The 20,792-nt window shown below is 37.3% G+C and overlaps 1 protein-coding gene across 1 annotated transcript in view; it reads left to right on the top strand.

Annotated features, from left to right (window-relative positions):
- Positions 1-216: 216 nt before the first annotated feature.
- LOC140239832 (uncharacterized) overlaps positions 217-20,792 on the top strand; it is a 58,338-nt gene continuing 37,762 nt past the window's right edge. Inside the window, 2 exon segments of the mRNA XM_072319653.1 lie at positions 217-450; positions 4,548-4,839. Coding sequence (XP_072175754.1) covers positions 370-450; positions 4,548-4,839 — 373 coding nt within the window. The 5' untranslated portion in view covers positions 217-369.

The raw sequence follows: 20,792 nt of genomic DNA, 5'->3' as shown, positions 1-20,792 counted from the left end.
GTCATCTACCTGAAATAACTTGCCCAGTTGCCATTTATTACGCAAACAAGGAAATGTTACGGGAAGAACTATATTCACTCGCGCATTTGCATTCACTGAACTATGCGTTAATCCATAATCCCCGCGACCTTTAGCTAAGCTGATCGCCGAACAAAGCCCGAGATTCACTCGTCGAGCGACAGAAATAGAAGCGGCAAATTCGCCGTTTGCGTCATTTTGACACAAACAGCGGTCGACTTGCAGCGAACTCCAACTTTCATCGACCATTCGAGCTCTTTCGGAGTTACACATCGGAAGATTTTCAAGTGCAAACTTGGTGTAGATTTTGCATGTTTCCGATAATCTTGCCGGACAGCTAAGCCTAATGCAATGGATCTGCAGCAAACTGTGCAAGATCTCGCGGAAGCATGGGTGGCCGCGAACACAGATACGAGTTTCAGCCGTACGCAGGTAAATAAAAACATGACGTATTTGCAAAACAAAATCATCTAACGTTGCGGGATTTTTAAGAGATGTGATGATCTCATCTACACAAAGAATCATTATCTTACGGAAATATATCGAAAAATCCCTCTTTTGTATGGTGAATAGTGTCTTGCAGGGAATGTATTTCCTCGATTCAGTTCTGGAGCTGTGCCTCCCTATCGTATCACTGGCTGCTCATTCCGCCGGAACTCCGGTGGTGTGGTGCGCAGTCACGGTGGATGCTTATTCGCCTGCTCCAGCCTACGCCACTCGTAAGATAAGGGCAGCTTGTGATGTGGCCGTGCAGTGTGCCCTGTGCAGTGACGAGGATCAGTGCAAATATACACTACACTATCTGAAATTGCCTTCTCACACCTCTTGGTAGAATACCAAAGGGTTTAGAATGCATATGGTATAGTGTTCATAAACTTTAAATGTTCTCATACAGAAATTAGTCTGATTAGTACACATGTCATGTCACAATGTGTAGCACAATGCACAATATATGTTCTAAAAAATAACTTCTACTCCAGCTCTATTGCAAAACCTACAGGTAAATGATGTCTAGACCCCTGTCTAGTGGATAACAGTTATGCTGGCTCGTTTTCTGTACATTGATTTTGAAATACTGATGTGTAGTTTTATATTTCATTTTATTGAAGGTTTCTAGTCCCCTACTGCTACTAGTAGTTGTACATTGTACATTGTATGTCACTCACACTTTGCTTATTTTTTTAATTCCTTGTAATTTTGTTTTGTTACGTTTTTCAAATCAGCAGATTTTTCTGTGACTTTAAAGCGTGATGATAGGCTCCTATATATCATATTCAGTTTGTTGAATGCTGAAATTTATATGAACTGTGCATCAAACCGGAATCGAACATTTGCTACAATTCACTTATGAAATGGATTATGTTATTATTATTTTTTGTTTTTTGTCAGTGCACATTTATCACATTTTCATGTGCATGAGGCTGAATGATACATTTGAAATGAACAATAAGTGTAGGCCTTTTATACACACTTTGCATACAACTTGTTTGTACAACATTGAGCAAATATCAGAAAAATATTAATACTGTACTTTATACATTGCTTCAAAGTACATAACATGCATGCCTTTTGGCTAAGATCATACTGTGTAGTAGCATATCAACAAAAACAATCTATTCTGCTCTATTTAAACAAAATCCTTAGGCCTACAAAATATGTACTTAAAGCATAACATGATCATTGTTATTGTTATAATTGTTTTTGTACTCATTTTTATTTAAATATATTTGATGCATTTTGATGATTTGTTGGGAGGTATGATTGGTCAGTTGTTCATTCCTAATACATATAGCTGTACTTGATACATGTACCTTACAATTGTGTCTGTTTACATATTGTATTCTTGCACTAGCAGTGTAAGAACAAGAATTATTGTCCACAATTTGTTTGTGATACATGCGTCTCGCAACCCTCGCTTGTGGCAAAGATGGAAGTTGGTTTTTCTTCCAAGAGGTTTGAAGAGTTTATTGGAGCGCAAGACTTTTAATAGCCATAATACATGTAGAATGATTTTACCTCAATTGAATATGTCTGTATGAATGAAATTACAAAGTTCTGCAAACTCTTTTGGGATATTTTAATATTCTCTTTGCTAATTGTGGCATTTGATCTTTCTATGAGGCTATTCCATAATGTTGGCAAAGAAAAGGGGAAAAAGTCAATAAAGTCCATGAACAGCGCAGCCTTTTCTAGACTAGCAGAGTTCCAGTTACATGTAATTTGTGCTCTTAAAATAAACCCATTGGTCAATAGCAGTACACCTCTGATAATGTCAACCCCCCCTCCAAAAAAACAAACAAACAAACAAACAAACAACAGTAGGGGATATAAAAAAGAATATGAATCCCAACTGATACTTTCATAAACTTGGCACAAAAAGAGAGAGAGAGAGAGAGAGAGAATAGCAAATTTTGTCATTACACACATTTGGCATCTGAGGAATGTTCATATTTAAGTTCGATGTTTGTTTGTTTGTTTGTTTGTTTTTAAATTTGGTGTTCCCTTTCATTTTCCATTCATCTTGTGCTCAGTAAAGGGTGCCTATAGAAGAAAATTTCCTACTGTACGTACAGTTTATACAGTATGTGTACACTGTATGCCAGTAGTTTCATGATTCGCCATAGTACACAATATTAAACTCTATCGTCAGCTGATGAAGCAAATCACACTTTGATTTTGATTTTTTTTTTTTTGTAAAGGACAAGTCCACCTTCATAGACATGGTGGATTTAGTGAATGCAGCAATATCAGTAGACCACATCAGTGAAAGTTTGAGGAAAATCGGACAATCCATTCAAAAGTTGTGAATTGTTGAAGTTTCTGCTCAGTCACTGCTAGATAAGAAGACTACTACATGTACAATGTATGATGTCACATGCATAGAACAATATACAATTGTAAGGAAAATATAAAAAGAATTCCACAATCTTTTTTTAAGTGCATACAGTCTGTATCCTTTGACTCACTACTGATGTACATGTATTCCCCCTGCCTTCTGAAAGAGGCAAATCAAGTGCACTTTTATTATGTGAGAAAAGTGAAAATACATTGTATGTTGAATTTTCTTTATATTTTCTCCATGAATTCCATGGTGACTTCACAAGCTGTAATAATCTTCTCATCCAGCGATAGTGGCATTCAATCTTCAAAAATTCATAACTTTTGAATGGATTATCCAATTTTCCTCAAACTTTCACTGATGTGTTGTTGCTGCATTCTCTTATTCCTTACATGTACAAGCTTGTTGATGAAGGTGAACTTGTCCTTTAAGGACAAGACTAGCCTGCATTGTGCAATAATGTAGTAATGACAAGTTGTGAGTTTCCAGTCATATACGTATGACTTGTAAATTGTAAAGCTCTCATTTGCAGAGTTTTTTTTGTCCACTCATGTACGGTACTTGAGGTTCTCTGAAGAGCAGTACATCAAGAGCAAAAGCAGAACATGGGAAGCATGTTGATATCAAAGCTCCCCTTCTAAATCCTGCACATTTAAACATTTTTTTTTCTCTTTTTAAAGGAGTACATTGTATAGTCTTAATTTATCTGAGACTATGAGCTCTTCAGTCTCATTTGTATAGTATTTCCATTGCATACGGTACCTGTACACCATTTATTGAAACTGCTTGCTTTATGAACGAGCTTCTGTACGCATTGACTATATGTATGATACCCTGTACAAGTCAGTGCATTTTTATGATTAGGATATGGATCTACAATGGATTAGGGTATGGATCTACAATTACTACTTAAAAGCTGGTAATCTAGATATTTCACAGGACTGCCCAAGAGTTATGAAATCTGGAGTTAGAGATTCATCGTGCATATTGCACCAGTATTCAAAGTTGTACATGTTGTTAAAAACATAGTGTAGGCTAAAAGTTTTCATGATGACAGCACCCAACAGCTGTACACCTGTTTGTGTTATGGTGTACACATTGTACAGCTGTAGCTCTCCTGGTTACCATGGTGATGTGCGACTTCGCTTGTGAATCACTCAGCATGATGTGGTATGATACATTGTACAAATATCGTACTCACACTTGCATTGTCTTGAAAGAAATATTTTTGTTTTTGTTTTTGTTCTTGAGATTTCGACAACGGCGGTACAAAATGTATTTTGACAAGGACCTCATTGAGGGTCTATGAATATCATCCAAGACTTTTGAAATGAACAATTTAACTTTTTAAAGGCAAATTTGAAAAACTTACATGTCGTTGCTTTTTATGTCTGTGTGCGTGTTCGTAATTTAAAGTTTTCAATCCTGCCTCATGGTGAATTGTTATACACCTTAATTGCACAACTGAATTCAATCATTATCAGCAGTATAGCATTCTCACAAATGAATTCCTACATATTTGTACTGGCGGTTTTCACAAATAAGTTTCAACTTTTGTATTTTATATTGTTTCAGATTCATTGATCCTTTGCTTTCACTTCATCCTACACATTTTTCTTTCTTTTATAATGTCCTCTTTAATACCACAAACTCATTCTTCCATGGATATTTCTTTCTCCCCTCCCCGCAGCATCTGCAGGTTTACGGGAATACCGCACCAGAGGAAGCCGAAGAAGGGACCGAACCTTCGACGTCCAGTGAGGGCGACTTCAACCCCGCCGTGGCGACGCCGTCCTCGCCCCCTCACGGGCCGCCGGGCGGAGACAGCAACTTGACGTCGTCGCACAGCCGGAAGCGAAAGCAGTCCAGCCCGCAGCAGAGACGGGAAGGGGCCGAGTCCGTCTCCCCGCCGCCGCTATCAGCCACAGCCTCCGGAAAGGGGGATCCCCCACCCATGAAGCGGCTCGCCCTCAAAGACACAGGTGAAAGAATGCATCTTGACAAACCGATTCACGGAGTACAGTAGCTGCCTGTACTTTCCTGTCTTTCTCTATTATTCCCAGCCCCTTTACTGCACCCCACCCCCAGAAAAAGTCCAACATCTTTTTTTTTTTCCTTTTATCCAAGCACGATTATATTAAAAAAACACCCCTGATAACAAACTGCAGTGTACTATTTTTATGATGAATCATGTTTTCCATGACAACTTACAACACTCACAGTTGACTTGGTCCATGGTATCATATTGCTACGGTGCCTCCCATGGCAATGGTACTGTAAAAGTGGAAATTTTTGCGGTGTCGAAATTTCCCGCGTTTCGCACAACCAGAAACTAGCGTGAAAATAAAAGCACGCGAATATTTTTGCTCGCCATATGTTCCCGTACTTACTGTCTTGATTCCGCGGAATTACAAACGTACGAAACTCTTCTCACTGAGCCGAGCACGAAAAATAAGTCGCGCGAAAATATCCACTTTACAGTAATTGTATCGCCTGGCAAGTGGCAAGTATTGTGAAGTGCTTCTAAGAAAGGAATGGGGTCATTGAGCATTTTCCACCCAGAAGAAAGGAAAAAACCCCTCCATGTTCAAGTTGACTGTGGTAAGTTTCGTCGTTGAACACATACCTGAAATCAATTGTTTTTGAGAATATATGTACAGTGTGACACGAAAACCATTCATTCTTTTTCATGGACACAATGAAATTTGGTCTAGCTACATTTGTGTGTGTGTGTGTGTGTGTGTGTGTGTGTAACCTTTGATAATTAATCTAGAGTGACGTGTGCAAATGACAGACCGAAGACCACCAGTTTTATAAAATCCCATAATGCAACTCGCCAGCACTCCGGTGTCCAGGGGCATGCTCTGGTCATCGTTATAGGCATGTGCAGTCTAGAGATTTAAAGCATGTCATTTGCAGCTGAGTAATTAATGTAAATTTGCCACGTGCAAACGAGAGCAAATAGAAAAGACTTTTGCATCGCTGCAGAAAAACTGATCTTTAAGGACTATAAAGTGTGAATGGGTCATGAGAAAGATCAAATAAACAGAGTGGTATCTGTAGTTTCATTTCGAGCAGACATAACTCAAGGAAATGGCAGAATTTAATTTTTTGTTATTTCATGAAGAAGCAAGGTCTGTTAATAACCACTTAAAATGCAAAATATATGAAGTGACACTATCATTATCTCACAACTAATCTCATTGATCATTATTCATAAAAATGTTTGTGGAAGTCATGTTTATGACCTGGAATTTATGTCAACTATAATTGTACAACCGTTTCCTCCCAAAGTCTATATTGCTATTAGGTTATCACAAGTACTTAATATGATGTGGAAGATTAAGTGTATTCTGTGTTTACTTCATTTCAAAAAGGAAAGTTTTTTAATGCTTTAATTGATTTGAGAAACAAAAATAACAGCAGGAAATATGAACAATCAAACTTTCTTAATGTACATAAAGATGGATTTATAACCAATAGCACGTCAATCAAAAGGGAAAGTTAGTGAAGAACAGAACACTTGTGAGATGAAGCCTTTATCACTCTTTAATTTGCATTAAAAAACATGTAGATCTACTATCATATTACATAATTTTTTAGGGTGTCACTATTTTGCTGTTTGTAGTGTCAAAGCAAGTGAAACTTTGAAATTCAGTACCACATATTTCTTTCCTAGAAAAATAAGTTTGTATTTCACCTTTCTGTTCATATGGTGCATTTTTTCTTTAAAATATTTCACCCTGATGATCATTATAAAATGTAAGTCCTAGAAAGTGGGGTTCATGGGATTTCCGTTTGATTTGTATGTCGTGCAAGTCTTTACAGGGTTTCTCTCCTGACTACTACACTGTCAAATGATGATAAAAATGATTAATTAAGTGCTAAAAAAGGTCAAGGAGTGAAAGGTTTCGGGCTTCTCTCATTAATTTTTTGTTGGAAGCCATATCTCTGCACAGCAAAGAACTGAAAATGAATAAACAACAACATCATAATAACAAAATGCACGTAATTGCCAAAAGAGGGAAAAAGTATTGTCACGACATGCAGTGGTTCACAGACAGTGTTTGAAGAAAATTTACATTCTAGTAAGCAGTGCTGTGGGTAGAAGACTTGTGAGTGTGGATTAACAGACTTGAACAAAAACAACTGACAAATAACATCCATAATCGTAGCACTGTCATTTTATCAAAATTGTACAGTCTTGACACTGAATGATAACCAACTGAAGATGAAAGTGAGGAGAAAGTATCGAGGCGTCATTTAGAAAGAGGAATAGTGTACAGTACTAATAATTTGAAAATGAAAATGTGAAGGGACACCTTTTTGCCATACTTGTATATGCAGCCAAAGAGATCTGTAATGTGGTTCCCTTACATTTGCTCCTGTGGCAATTGCTCCCATGAAATATCTTCACGCAATTAAAGCCAAGCTTAAAGTCTACCCACAAACATAACCCCAGCCCTAATCCTAATCCTCACATCAAGCTAAACCTAAACCCCTATCACAACCCTAACCCTAACCCGTTTTGAATCATTTTGAATCTTTATTTGTAATATGGAGATTGTTCAATATTATGGTTCCATGACATTTGCTCCTGTTACAATTGCTCCCATGAAATATCTGCACGTGATTAAAGCCAAACATAAATTCTACTCACAAACATAACCCTAACCCTAATCCTAATCCTCACATCAACTGAACCTAAAACACTATCACAACCCTACCCCTAACCCTAAAGTTTTGGGGTGAAAATAAGACCAGAGCAATTGTCACAGGAGCAAATGTTGTGTCATCCTGTAATCTAAGGCAAGCTCGAAGGCAACAGTGATTGTGCAAAACTGAGGAGCTCAGGTCTCTCAGACAGATAAGCCATATATGTAGAACTTGCTACTTGAAAGTACTGTTTAAAACCCTGCTCAAACTGATGTTGTTAATAGAGTAAAATATGATTTAAAAGGAAGTTAAATCATTGTTTTATGAAAATAGGAACAAAATAAGTAATAAAAAAAAAAGAGTTTAAAAGTTTCCCCATGTTTTCCCAATACAGTGATATTAGTGGTAGTCACACATTTATATTGGCAGTGGTAATTATAACTGACTTGAATGTTAATATTTCCCATTGAACTGTATGTGACCCTGCATCACAAAACCAACAAAAAGTTGCCAGACATGGATTTTTAGTTATTAAGAGCAGATTCTGAAAGAGCAGACTCTTAAAGCTTTAAAATGATGTATAACTTGATTCAAATACATGTAGACTCTCCTAGCCTACAAATTGTATCTAAATACTGGAAAGAAAGCACACACTCTGGAAAAGTGTGAGCTGGGAAAAGAGGCTCTGAAGTACAGGGTCTATTCAAGCGCTTATTAAATCTTTTATTACCAAGCTGTGCTAGCTGGGCGATGAAAGGGACAAAACACAGGATGTAAACCACAGGAGGGCAATTCCACGGTATGTAGGACACAGATGCCGAAAATTCAAAATGATATTTGTTTCAAACACCATACATTTTCAGACAATACTTGAGTTGAAGTTTTAAGAATCATTATGTTTTTCAATAAAAGCGGCCATTTTGATTTTCAAAATGGCTGCCAAAATATGCCTATAACTCAATGGTAAGAAAGAGTGTATTGTCACATAATTTACCCTCTGTATATCCACTTTACTAGTACTCTAAACAACAATCTTTTATATGTATGCAGTTACCAGACGAGTCTTTTACCACATGATAGAAAGAAAAAGCTGGTTGCTTTAAAGAATATTATAAAGACTTTTAATTAGTGTGACAATGATGGATGTAACGTCAGTTACCAAAAACAAGGAATTTTTAACTTTATTCATCAAAGAAAGTGAGCTGTATGATGTAACTTAGGATTTCTAATGTATGCCCATATGCCTTCCTTTCAATACCAGAAAATAAGGATACTTGGCATACTGGAGAGTCAAATGAACACATCAAAATGTGTAACGTCAGTTACCGAAACGTCATATACCAGTATGTAACGTCAGTTACCTTGTCAGTAATTATAACTTAGGCAAATGTTATTACTTTAGGCCATTTCAATACATCTGGGAACTTTGATAGGGAATGATGTCATCACCATGGTACACTGTACGTCCATGGATACATTTTTTTTTTTTGTTCATTTTATCTTATTTATTTATTTATCTTTTTTTGTTGTTGTTGGTGGGAGGGTTGAGCTTTTGATTTTCTGTTCAACACAAGTTTAAGGTTAAAGCATCTGGAAGTTTAGGTTTACCACATGCAATATATAATGCACTCAAATTACTATACAGTACATTCACAGTCCTACGGGATGATAAAGCTACCAAATTTGTAGGCCTTATCAATGATGTTGTTGCATGGTAACCACCTTTTTCTATTAAAAAGCTTGTGTACAGCTGTATACCAACAGTTTTATAATCTTTACTAATGACTACTTTTGCTAGCATTTTTCTTTTTTTCTGGAAGCTTAGTGAAGTTTCTACCTAAAGGCAAATGCAGGAACAGATATATTTCTTCGCTTGCACTTAAATGTGTGGTTTAGTTAATATGGCACATCTAGAAATGGTACATAAGCAGGTCTGACATAAGGCATGTACTGTAACTAACACTGATGTTGCTCAGCATTTAACACTGATGTTGCTCAAAGTGAGAGGTGATTCTAGGATAAAATAAAAAACTGTTCATATTTGTTTATCACTTTATTTCATTCATGCAGGGACATTTTTGTAATACATGATAATTATGAACAGGAAGATTCGTTTATATTGATCTTAGAATTCTTTCGTTGCAAAGTTCTATTTCTTGATATCTTGGATGTATTTGCAAGCCTTGATATACCAGTGAAAAGGAAAAGAAAAACAATTACATTCCTTCAAGCAAGGAATAAACAAATAATGCCCTTTTGACCAAAATAGCATGATTCTTCTTCACAGAAAAAATATTAAAAGTGTAACACTATTCATTTAAATCATTATTGATAATGGAGATCTTTTTTTTTTTTGTGGCCCTAACAATGCCTTGAGGGAGAAGGAGTAAAATAAAGAAAAGAAGAAAGAATATATCACCGTAGATTTCATACATATATAGGCCCTATGAATATTTTTATTTGTATGTCTGTGTTTTTTCCCCATGACCTGAAAGATTTTTTTTTTTTTTTTCCAAACACAAAAATATCTGTGTTTTGTGTAGTACTGCAGGGCATTATGGGTGGGGTACTCTAGATAGAAATTTTCCTGTTCATTAAAAAAACAAAAAAAAAAACCCAAAACAAAACCCCTTAGTTATGTCAATATTCATACTTGGAACTGCTGAATCTAAATGGCTCTGTGTAATCATAACTGTTGAATAAGCATTCAATCTTAAGACAAATGTCAAGAAATATCCTCTGGTGCATTTACATTATTTTTGCTCAACTGTGCTATGGCATGGGGGGGGGGGGAGCTTGCCCCCTAAGGACCCCATCCCATTTGTGTCTTTAGATTTTGTTTTAATTTGTTGCTAAGTAAATGCCTGGGATTGTTACTGGTATACTGCAGCAGTATAACCTGTAAATAAATTAGTTCTTTGTAAACCCCATAGGAAAAGTATGTGTAACGTCAGTTACGTAACGTCAGTTACTGACATGTTTCCCTTTAAGTTTTCATGAAACACAAAGAAAATAGACTAATGTTTCATTTCATTTGGGTATTTGTAATTGATGAACCAAGGTATGATTCCATATCAAACAAATCACTCTGAAAGGTCAGAATTATAAAATATCACAAAACTATTCCTAATCATGATTTTCCATGTGTAAACCCTATGGCAAATGTAAGCGTAACGTCAGTTACGTAACGTCAGTTACCGTCATGCCTTCACTGAAATTGGCATGGGGCTAAAAGGAAATATCTAAAGTGCACATTATTTTGCACGACTGTTCCTAAGAACCTAGGTATATTGCCATATAAAACACATAGAGTTTAGAAGTCAGGGACATGAGATATTTCCATTTAAATCTACACCATAATTTCCCATGTCCTTTTTCCGTAACGTCAGTTACCGACACATTTTCACTTGCTATGTGATAAGGAATGTAGTTTGAGAGAAAAACTTTCCACCTATTTCTTCATTCTCATGAACTCATTCATCAATGCTAATTACAGGCCCCGGGTGCTTTCATTCACAAAACTACAACATAAACAATTTCATGAAAATCCTTACGCGTAACGTCAGTTACCGTGGAATTGCCCAGGAGCAACAACAATGAAGTTATTATCAGATTAAACTGAAATTGAGCATGTTCTATCAACACATTCTGTCCCTGATTAATGCCAACTTTCAAAGCAGAAGCGTTATCCTTTCAAAAGTTATTATACTTGAAAGTGCAGAGTGTGTAAAGGATTTCAAGAAATGAAAAGGGCCCTCTCTACCTGATCATTCTACTTCCCCCTCCCCCCCCCCCCAAAAAAAAAGGGGGGGGGGTTGTAGAAAAACTGGTGAAAACACACTTTCCCATTCATGTTATGATCCCAAACTAAAGAATAATGTAGAAGGATAGCTCTTTCAGAAAGTATGAAAAACTCAAGATTGACTCGGTTGACCCATTTCACCCTTTTGGAGTCCTCATGAAAAATCAAGGGGTGCGACTTTTTGTTGGTTGTGGGATGCATGGCCACGTATACAAACCCTCACTAAATGTCCCTTCTTTGATGTGACTTGTGAAATCAATGAGAGAAAGATGTACTCCTCTTGTCAAATTATTGTGATATGAAAAAAAAATCAACAGTGACTTTTAACTCTTTATGTGTCATGGTGGAAACCCCCTGTGTGCCACGTTATTCTGAGACACGAAGGTAGTCATGCTTTGAGAAAGAATTCTGTTTTTCCAATTTGTATAACTTCTACAAATTTCTGTTAATATGGGCGTAATAGAAGGCAAAGTTAAAGAGGAATGCCAAGCTTTGTTTCGATATAAATTGTATGCCGACCCTATTTTCAATTTTTTCTTTTAATGACCAGTTGCTACATTACTATAAAGGCATGACTTTTGCACATTAAACCGTGACAGAAACATAGAATGTACGAGTAAATCTCGTTGGAAACATCGCTTGATAGTCGATCACCACATAGAATGCAAGCCGTATATGAGAGGAACAAAAGCACGAGAAACGCTTTCATTGTGCCGCGGGATTAGCAGTAATTAGCGGTTTATCGATCGGTCTTGGCGGCTTTGTTTGTTGAGCAGAATATGCGAAGTTGGCACGAACGTGGCACATAAAGAGTTAAAGGGATGGTGTAGTTTTGGTTGAGATGAGGTATTCAGATTTTAATTTTTTTTAATGTGAGATGATTAGAAACCCAGAGCTTATGAAATTTGAAAGAGCATACAATTCTAAGAGGTATTCAAAGTTTATTTGATGAAAATTGGTTTTGAAATCACCAAGATATCCAAAAACAAAGTAAAACAAAGTGGTCCTAATAGAACCTCTTTGTTTCTGGATATCTCAGCCATTTTAAAGTGGATTTTCTGAGAATAAACCTTAAATTCCTCTTAGAATTGTATGCTCTTTCATATTTTTTTTTTTTTTTATTATTATCTCACTTGTTCGATTGCCCGGAGCAAATGAAAATCAAAGTTGGGCAAGTGGTTTGGAACAATAAGAGAAAAATGCTTGCAAGAATTGGGCAAGCAAAAAGTTTTAAAGCCACTTCTTTTTTTTTACTTCCCCCTTCAAACACATAAAATCAACCATACAGAGGCGCAAAGATAATGACTGTTTGATAGTAATGCAATGCACTTTAAATTCATTGCAACAACTTTCCGTCACTAATGTACAGAAGCCCCAATGCAATGCAATGCCAACACTAGATTGAACCAAGTTTGCTTCTCCAGTGTGTTTATAAAAGCATGAGAATCAACGTGTGCTGTTTATTCAGATGAAACCGTAGACTTACAAGTGATTTTCTATATCATTTTTTTGTTTTGTTTTGTTGTTGTTGTTGGTTTTTTTTTTTTTGCTTTTTGGGCAAGTAAAATTCAGGTTCAGGCAAGTGTTCTGCAACAATTTAAAAACCTACCTGCCCAACCTGGCAAGTCATAAAAGAAAGTTAGGTAGCACCTGATTATGATTAAAAAAAAATAATAATAATAAAAAATCAAATACAGCACCAAACCTCAGAAATTTGGTTCTGGGGACCTGCTTGGGTTAATGCATTGTTCGTGTGGGTGGACAGGATTAGGCTTTCTCAACTGCGCGATCAAGATAGTGAACTTCCCTAGTCGTCTGGAGGCAGGCCTTCTCCAAGGTTGTCTAGAATGCTTTATAGGATCACACTAGATTCCCCGCACTGCAAATCAATGTGTACATTTGTGAAAACAACAATTGCAAGAAGCAACAGCAGCAGCAGCAGCAGCAGTAGCAGATATTACCAAACCTTACGAAAGATGGCAGTCTCTTGTACGATATTGAACCATGAGCTCTGTGTCACAGAATTCCCCCAGCTCCCTGATTCAGCCAGCGCGCACGCCAAGACGGAAAGAGCAGCGCTGCCCAATCACCTAGTTGGCAGCGTCCGCGGCTGCTATGAGATTTTAGTTCAGAAACGTGTGTAACGACGAATGCTTATTATGCTGCTGTCTTGTTTTTCGTTTTGTTTTTTGTTTTTGCTAGAAGCTGCTTCAGGAAGAATTGACTTTAAGCCCAATCACAGCGGGATTAGCGCTGCCGAAGAAGAAGCAGAAAAAAAAAATCCTGCGCTTCCTTCCTGCTCCTGGGATATTTCTGTTCGCGGGATCACGCAATGGCTGTTACCGACGCTGCTAATTTGTTCATGGGAAAAGGGAGAAAAGAGAAAGCGAAGGTGGGGCGGGGGGGGGGGGGGAAGGGGAGAGAAGGGAGGATAGACTGATAGCTATGTGGTTAGGCTAAAGAGCTAATAGATCTCTTAAGCTTGTTTTTTTTTCCTTATTTCTTCTTTCCACGCACTTCCTGCACAGGATGGCAATTAATCCAGTTTCTTCTTGGTTCGCATCCGACTCGCATTTTGACACTGCGAGTGCGTCACCGCTGCCGGAGGGGACATGGTATGAGTCGAGAGAGGGGGGAAAGTACCTGTGTATCTGGTGGATCTTGTCAAAGCACAAGCTGGGAAGAGAGAAGTAATGGGTCACCAAAAAAAAAAAAGCAACAAACAACCAAGGGGATTAAGACACTTATATATCTCTCACTTGTCGTCACCATACACATGTATTATTCCCCCAAGATACATACTTGATGTCTTTTTTTCATGCCTCAGTCTGTGTGACAGCTTGAGAGCTATCTTTCCTCTTGTTGTTGTTGTTGTTGTGTTGTGTTTTGCGCAGTCAGTAAACACGTCGGATTCGTGAGGGTGCGCAGGAATGCGGGCTCCAAGGTCGCGCGAAGAAGAACAGGAAGCGGTGTTTGTCATCCGAAATGTAGACGATGAACTTGCCATTGGCATATTACATAATACCCTGATTACATTTGGCATCAAGTTTGTACCTCTCTCTCTCTCTCCCTCTCTCTCTCGTTAGGAGAATAGTTCCAAGGATGACTCTTCTTTATAACTACATTGTGTAAAAAAAAAATCCCCCGGGGGATGTACTCCATGTTTTGACAGGAAATTATGCATCACCATCTTCTGTTTTTTGCCCGAGCATTCCCTCAGAATGGAAGCAAATTTGCGATGATAGACATGGATTCATTATGAAGGATGAACCTTGTTGCATTTCAGATAGTGTAGATACAAGCCTACAGCTTATGGGGGAAAAGTTCTTGTGGTATATGAATAGATGAGTGATTTTCAAGTATTGGTGAATGGAAGTGTGACATACACAGTGACATGACATTTGCCCCTGTGACTATTGCTCTGGTTTTATTTTCTCCAAGGATTTTAGGGCTAGGGATAGGGTTGTGAAGTGGGGATTAGAATTAGAGTCAGGGTTATGTTTGTTAGTAGAATTTATGTTTAGCATTCTATATCTGTAGCATGCAGATATTTTATGGGAACAATTGTTTGTTCATAAACTTGTTTCTTTTGGGGGAGGGGGTACAAGTACAGTGTAATGCCAGATGAGTGTAAAAGAAACGTGGAGCTGTAAACTCATAGCATGACCAGCAAGAGCATTAGTGACCTTCTGCACCTGATAGTGCATGGTGAGCATGTTGGAGGGAAATGAAGGGATGTAAGCCCTCTCTCTGTGCGTTATTAGGGCACATCTTGAACAATTTATTGCAAATATTAAACACAAGTCATAGGTGTTTTTTTTTTTCTTATCTGCCACTTGCTCCATGTATTTGTATAAAGTGCCATAATATCACAGGCTGATTTATACTTCCACATCAAACAAATTTATGTCATTTTGAAAAGTAGGAAAATTTAAAGAATTATGAGCTACATGTAGATAGTGTATAATGTGTATTTTTAGAAAAATGTCTGAAAGGAATGCACTTGGAATCTTGCTGTTTTGCAATATTGTTTCTATCTTTTGCTCTAGGGGGCAAGGTCTCTTGCATTTCTTTTTCCCTTCATCTTCCATGGAATATATAAGATATTCCCGCTATGTTTGAAGTGATATGATGGAGCAGTATAGCGTATAAGCCCATCAAAGACTTTAGTGCAATTATTGTTGTGGAGGGAGAGGGGGTTAAGGGAGAGTGTCGCAACGTACATCTCAAGTTGAACTGTATCGTCACCATCCTGAATTAGCTCTCCCAACCATTGTTGCCAGGTCTCGCGCGAGCGTTGTCGGGGTCTTTTTGGAGAGGACCTGGTGGGGGCTCCAATCCTCTTACCGAACTCATCGTGTGAATCTCCTTAGCAGTCATCTCGCCAATAATCCGCTCCCAAAACGCAGACCTATTCTCTTTCTCTCTCTCTTCCCCCTCTCCTCCTCCTCCTCCTCCTCCTCCTCCTCCTCCTCATTCCTGTCCTCCCCTCTTCTCTCTCTCTATCTTTCCTGTTTCTCAGGTGAGTGTACATCTTGTACCAGGTGTCTTCTCAACCACTCCTGTTCTTTGCGTCGTCGCCCGTCAAGATATTTTGCCGCTTGTCATTGTTTCAAAGTATTTCTTTGTTTGCATGGCAATGAAATACGTATTGTGGCTATTAAAAGCCGCATTCATCATCTTTCCCATGTGTGAAACAGCATTCAATGCCCACCATCAAAATGCATTTGGTAAGGCCTTTCTGATCGTATTTTTCGAGTTGCTGTGTTCATCATCTCTACAGTAACTACATGTATGAGTTAAGAGGAAAGCCTTGTCAGTGAACAGCCTTGTCACTGCACACATCCATTGCACAGTTTGACCCGAGGAGCAGCGATGTGTAGTTGGTAGTGGTTGGCATCATGGGCAGATCCGAGCCATAAACATGTTTCAAAACAACTTTACGCTTATCATCTCCACAGAAACGCTTTTCTGGCTCACACGCATTTGCAATGGCACTTTTTTCGTTGTTTAAAAAAAGACGCTTCTGACCCCATAATCAAAACAGCTTTGCATATTACCAACTGCCCCATATCTCTGCGAAAGTTATTTGGAAGCCATAATTCTACACCAGGGCCCCATTTCACAAAAAGTTGCTATGATACATATATTGTAGCAACTCTTGCTGGAAAGGCAGTTGTCATGGCAATGACAGGAATCCAGCTTCCTGATTGGCCTTTGCCATGAAAAGTTGCTATTCGAGCAAGAGTTGATATCTTTATGAAACATGGCCCAGAAGTGACTTGATAAATACACTAGAGACTGTGGAAACAAGAGAATGCTCCTTTCAAGCTATCCCATAATGCATTGTGAGTAACTTTGTTACTCCCCAATAAATACTTTAACCTATCGAATCCCAGAACACACATTTCTGCGATTTGATGCTACATCATTTTATCATAATATCTGTAGCCACGTGTTAGTGTTTAACAAGGTACTGTAAACATCAATATTTTCGTGTGATTAATTTTTCGCGCGGAGTGGCTCAGAAATATATCAGCGCGTGTTTGAATTGGTGTTGTGCAATTGTCAACCCGCTCAAAATGTGTAGAGAAAATTGTGAAGATATTTTTTAGAATTCGCGCCAGCCAAAAAGAGCGAAAAATACGCAAAAATTAATGTACTGTGAAAATTTCCACATGTACAGTAGATTGAAAAAAAAAAAAACACCTATTGGATTTGAGCCCTTTGTTGTTTATAATTGCCCATTTTGAATACCACATTTTCCAAAGCATCTTCATTCCTTAATTTGTAACTTTGTCATAAATTGGTATCCCATTTTAGGTGAAATTTTTTTTTTCATTAAATTTTTCATTGAATACAAAAAGAATTCAATTTTGAAGAATTCCCATGTAATGAGATAATAAATCTTCTTCACATTTTAGCTATGTATCCCCTTTATAGTCACCTCCCCCTCCAAAAAAAAAAAAAAAAAAAAAGAAGAAAAAATGCTGAAAAACAAACCTGTGTACCACCAAAAAGACAGGATCCAATATCTTACAAAACAACTGAGGAAATAAAAGCTTTGTCAGTATACTTGCTCAGCGCACTGCTTTTTTAAAGATGTTCATGTCTTAAATCTGCCTTCAGTGTGTAGCCATCGATCAGTATACGCCTTCTGAGAATATTTGATTGCCACTATTATTGCTTCAATGGAATTCAACACTCCATACAAGTACACTTGCTGGTAGTTTAATGCATTAAATGCAGTCTACAGGATGTTTGTTTTTTCCCCAAAAATCTATTCAGACTCATCGAGAGTCCAGGAGAATTAATATTTGTGATGATTTTAAGGAGAGTTATGGGACAGTTAAAAGTTTTTGATTTAAAAGATTTAAAGATTTTGATCAAAATCAGATAAAATTAAGGAAGCTTTGACATTTTAAAGTTTCTCTAATCTTCACAAAACACTTCTTGAACAGTCAATATCAATATGGAAAGGATTGACTTATGACGTCATCACCTCACAACTGGCCATATAGTTTTATACAAAAAAATCTTGAAATTTCCAGTTTTTTACTTCAACAAACCCAATTGTGGACCAGTCTCAAATCCTAATATATGATTGTTTTGAAAAACTTTATTTGCTTAGGAATGACATGATTTTATAATCACATAGCAGGTTTTTTTTTTTTCACAATCATCGGAAACTTGTGAGGTATTCAAGATTCAAGATTCAAGATTCAAATTTATTTTCACTTCCATCAAATAAACAAAGAAATAATATACAATGCATATGTACAGGATATTTGTAATAATTGCAGAATGTGATTTAACAAAGTACATATGAAAATGAGTCGCAGATAAAAAAAAAACGCAATTATATCTTTGTTAATATATACATAAAGTGTATAATACAAGTTAACTAAGGATGGGGATGGAAATGGAGGGTCCCACTAAGAGGCAAAGCTTGTACGATATGGGACCCTCAGAAAATACACAAGACAGCAATACAAAACAAAATAAAATGAACCGATGTCAACTGACATGAAATCAAAATAATTGGGAAGGGAAAAAGGAAAGAAAAAGAAAGGAAAAAGAAAGAAAAAAGAAAAAGAAAGGAAAAAGAAAGGAAAAAGAAAAAAAAAAAGAACTACAGCACTTGCCATCATGGACACAAGCAAGCTCATCAGCTCACATATGCATTCATACCAACTGTTTGAGAACTGTTTGGTGGAAATTAATGAAACTTGCCAATTTCATTATTTCCCTAAATTTTATCCAATTTGATCAAATCTTCTGTGTTGTGCTTGTTAAATTTTTACTCATTCTTACCAGACTAACTTGTATCTGGTCTTGACTTCCCCTTTAAGACATGGAAAAGACAGTTCTGATCAAAAAGTTGTTCTCTATCTAAAGGTTACCAAACCTACCAACTCATAACTCTCTACAAGGTAGGTAAACACATGTAAAAAAAAACAAAACAAAAAAAACAACAAAAAAACACTGTATACATATTGCAATAACTTGCTTATTTCTATTTCTTCTGATTGAAGGCTTCAGGTGGTTACAGAGGTCTCTGAGATACAATCAAAAGTGAGGGAAATTTGGTACCAGAGCACAACAAATTTTTAAATCAGAACACCGTGTTAAAACATGCTTCTCACAATGGAACAAATAAAAAAAAAAATTGAATATTGGGACATTTGAAGAGTTTGAATGCAAAAACTGGTATATCCATTTTAATCAACTTGAGATATTTGAGAATAAATCTTCAGAAAAACAAGGAAAATATTGAAGATATGTGTAGAATTTTTTCAATACCTTCAAAAACATTTCTTGCTTTGAAACACCTGCAGTATCATGGAAAAGATTTATCTTTCTTTATTCAATAATTACCTAACTTTAAAAAATTTGAAAATGGCATTTGCAATATGTCTATTTTTGCAATCAAACTCATCGTCAGTTGTAGGCGTTTGAAATTCAGACCTGAGGTAATCAAGTTGTGAAACTTTCACACAGATATGTGGAATTTCATGCATTTCTGTCAAAACGCCTTAATTTTGCTGTTTTCTCTGGCGCACTGTCTGCGACTTTCCAAAGGCAACGTGGTCAGAAATCTTACAGAGAATTCAGATGTGTAGTGTTTATCATTTTGTTTGTTTTTTGTTCTTATTTTCATTTTTTGTCAGAAGGTTTGATATATTTTTTTAAAGATTCTTGAAAAAAAAACTTGAAGTCTTTATATATAATAATATGCTTTATTGAGATGTTTTTCTGTCTGCTAGCCATGATGTGAATGAAGTCTCTCCCCTAGGTTTCCATGTCTCTTGGGGAATGTGTGATCGTCTGAATTGATCTGTTTTCTTCTCTCCTCACGTATAACATATATGCCAACCAAAGGGTTTTTTTCTCTTTTTTTTTGCCAACGAGTACGCCCCATGTTCATCTCAGATAGCAAATGCGCTAATTCTGCAGTCATTTTATGTATTGAGTACTCGTTCATTTCTTTCTTTCTTTCTTGTTTTTGCTTCATATATCACATTATTTCTCTCTCGCTGATTTTTTCTTTTCATTTTTTTGCTTCTCATCCATTCGCCTCAACATATATCCTCTAGGGATTGATAATGCGCAGTTGCAGGAGTGTTTAGCCTTTGTTTTGGCGGCCTAATCCGGAATATGAATTTTCAGCCTGAAAAGCAAGGGAGCTACTTGGAGAGGCGGTGAGAGCAAAATATTTATCCTAGATGAGCACTTAATTCTCCCATTTCTTGCCCTTGGCATACGCTGCCCATAGTCAGGTTTACTTCATTTTTCGATGTATTTTCTTGGAGGCTGCGGGGGGAGAAATGTCGAAGTCAACAATGAGAATTTGCTACTTAGCGCTGGACTTATCTCCCATGTGGATTCTACTCATTTTTCCTGCCGTACACGAAATATCGTGTTGCAGAAAAACTTTTTTGAAAAGTGTATCATTTTGGTAAGAAAGTTATCTTTTCTGTCACTTCAGTCACTTGGAGTTTTTACTCATATATTTCCCCCTCCCCCTTTCTCCCCCCCCCCCCCCCTTCCTCTTCAGTTTGATGTCATTTTGTTTGATAGTTGTCTTGACGTGTAGCTGACAGGTAGGATGACCAAAAAAAAAAAAAAGATGCGAGGGAAAACTGTTGGCATGTAATGGGTGAACGAGGAGCTTCAAACACGGGAGTGAGCAAGCTGCAGAGTACAGGGGACTAGCAGCTAAGTGCAGGGGGAGGAGAGCTCAGAGAGACTGGTGTGGGGAGCGCATTTACATTTTTTTTCTTCCATATTTTCTTCTTTTCTTTTTTTTTTTTGGGGGGGGGATGATGTCAGAAAACTCTCCCTCTATCTCTCGCGGAGGGGATGTGGCGTAATGCAGAGACTTAAGTAATTGCCCGCTGATAGCTCATTCATTTGCGGGGCGGATGAGGGGATGAAAGAGCTGGTTGAGACGATTGCGAGATGACATGGGCGCCG

The sequence above is a fragment of the Diadema setosum genome, chromosome 16, assembly GCF_964275005.1.
Source record: "Diadema setosum chromosome 16, eeDiaSeto1, whole genome shotgun sequence".
NCBI lineage: Eukaryota > Metazoa > Echinodermata > Echinoidea > Diadematoida > Diadematidae > Diadema > Diadema setosum.
Note: the sequence above shows the minus strand (reverse complement) of the source record. Positions and strands in the feature narration are given on the sequence as shown.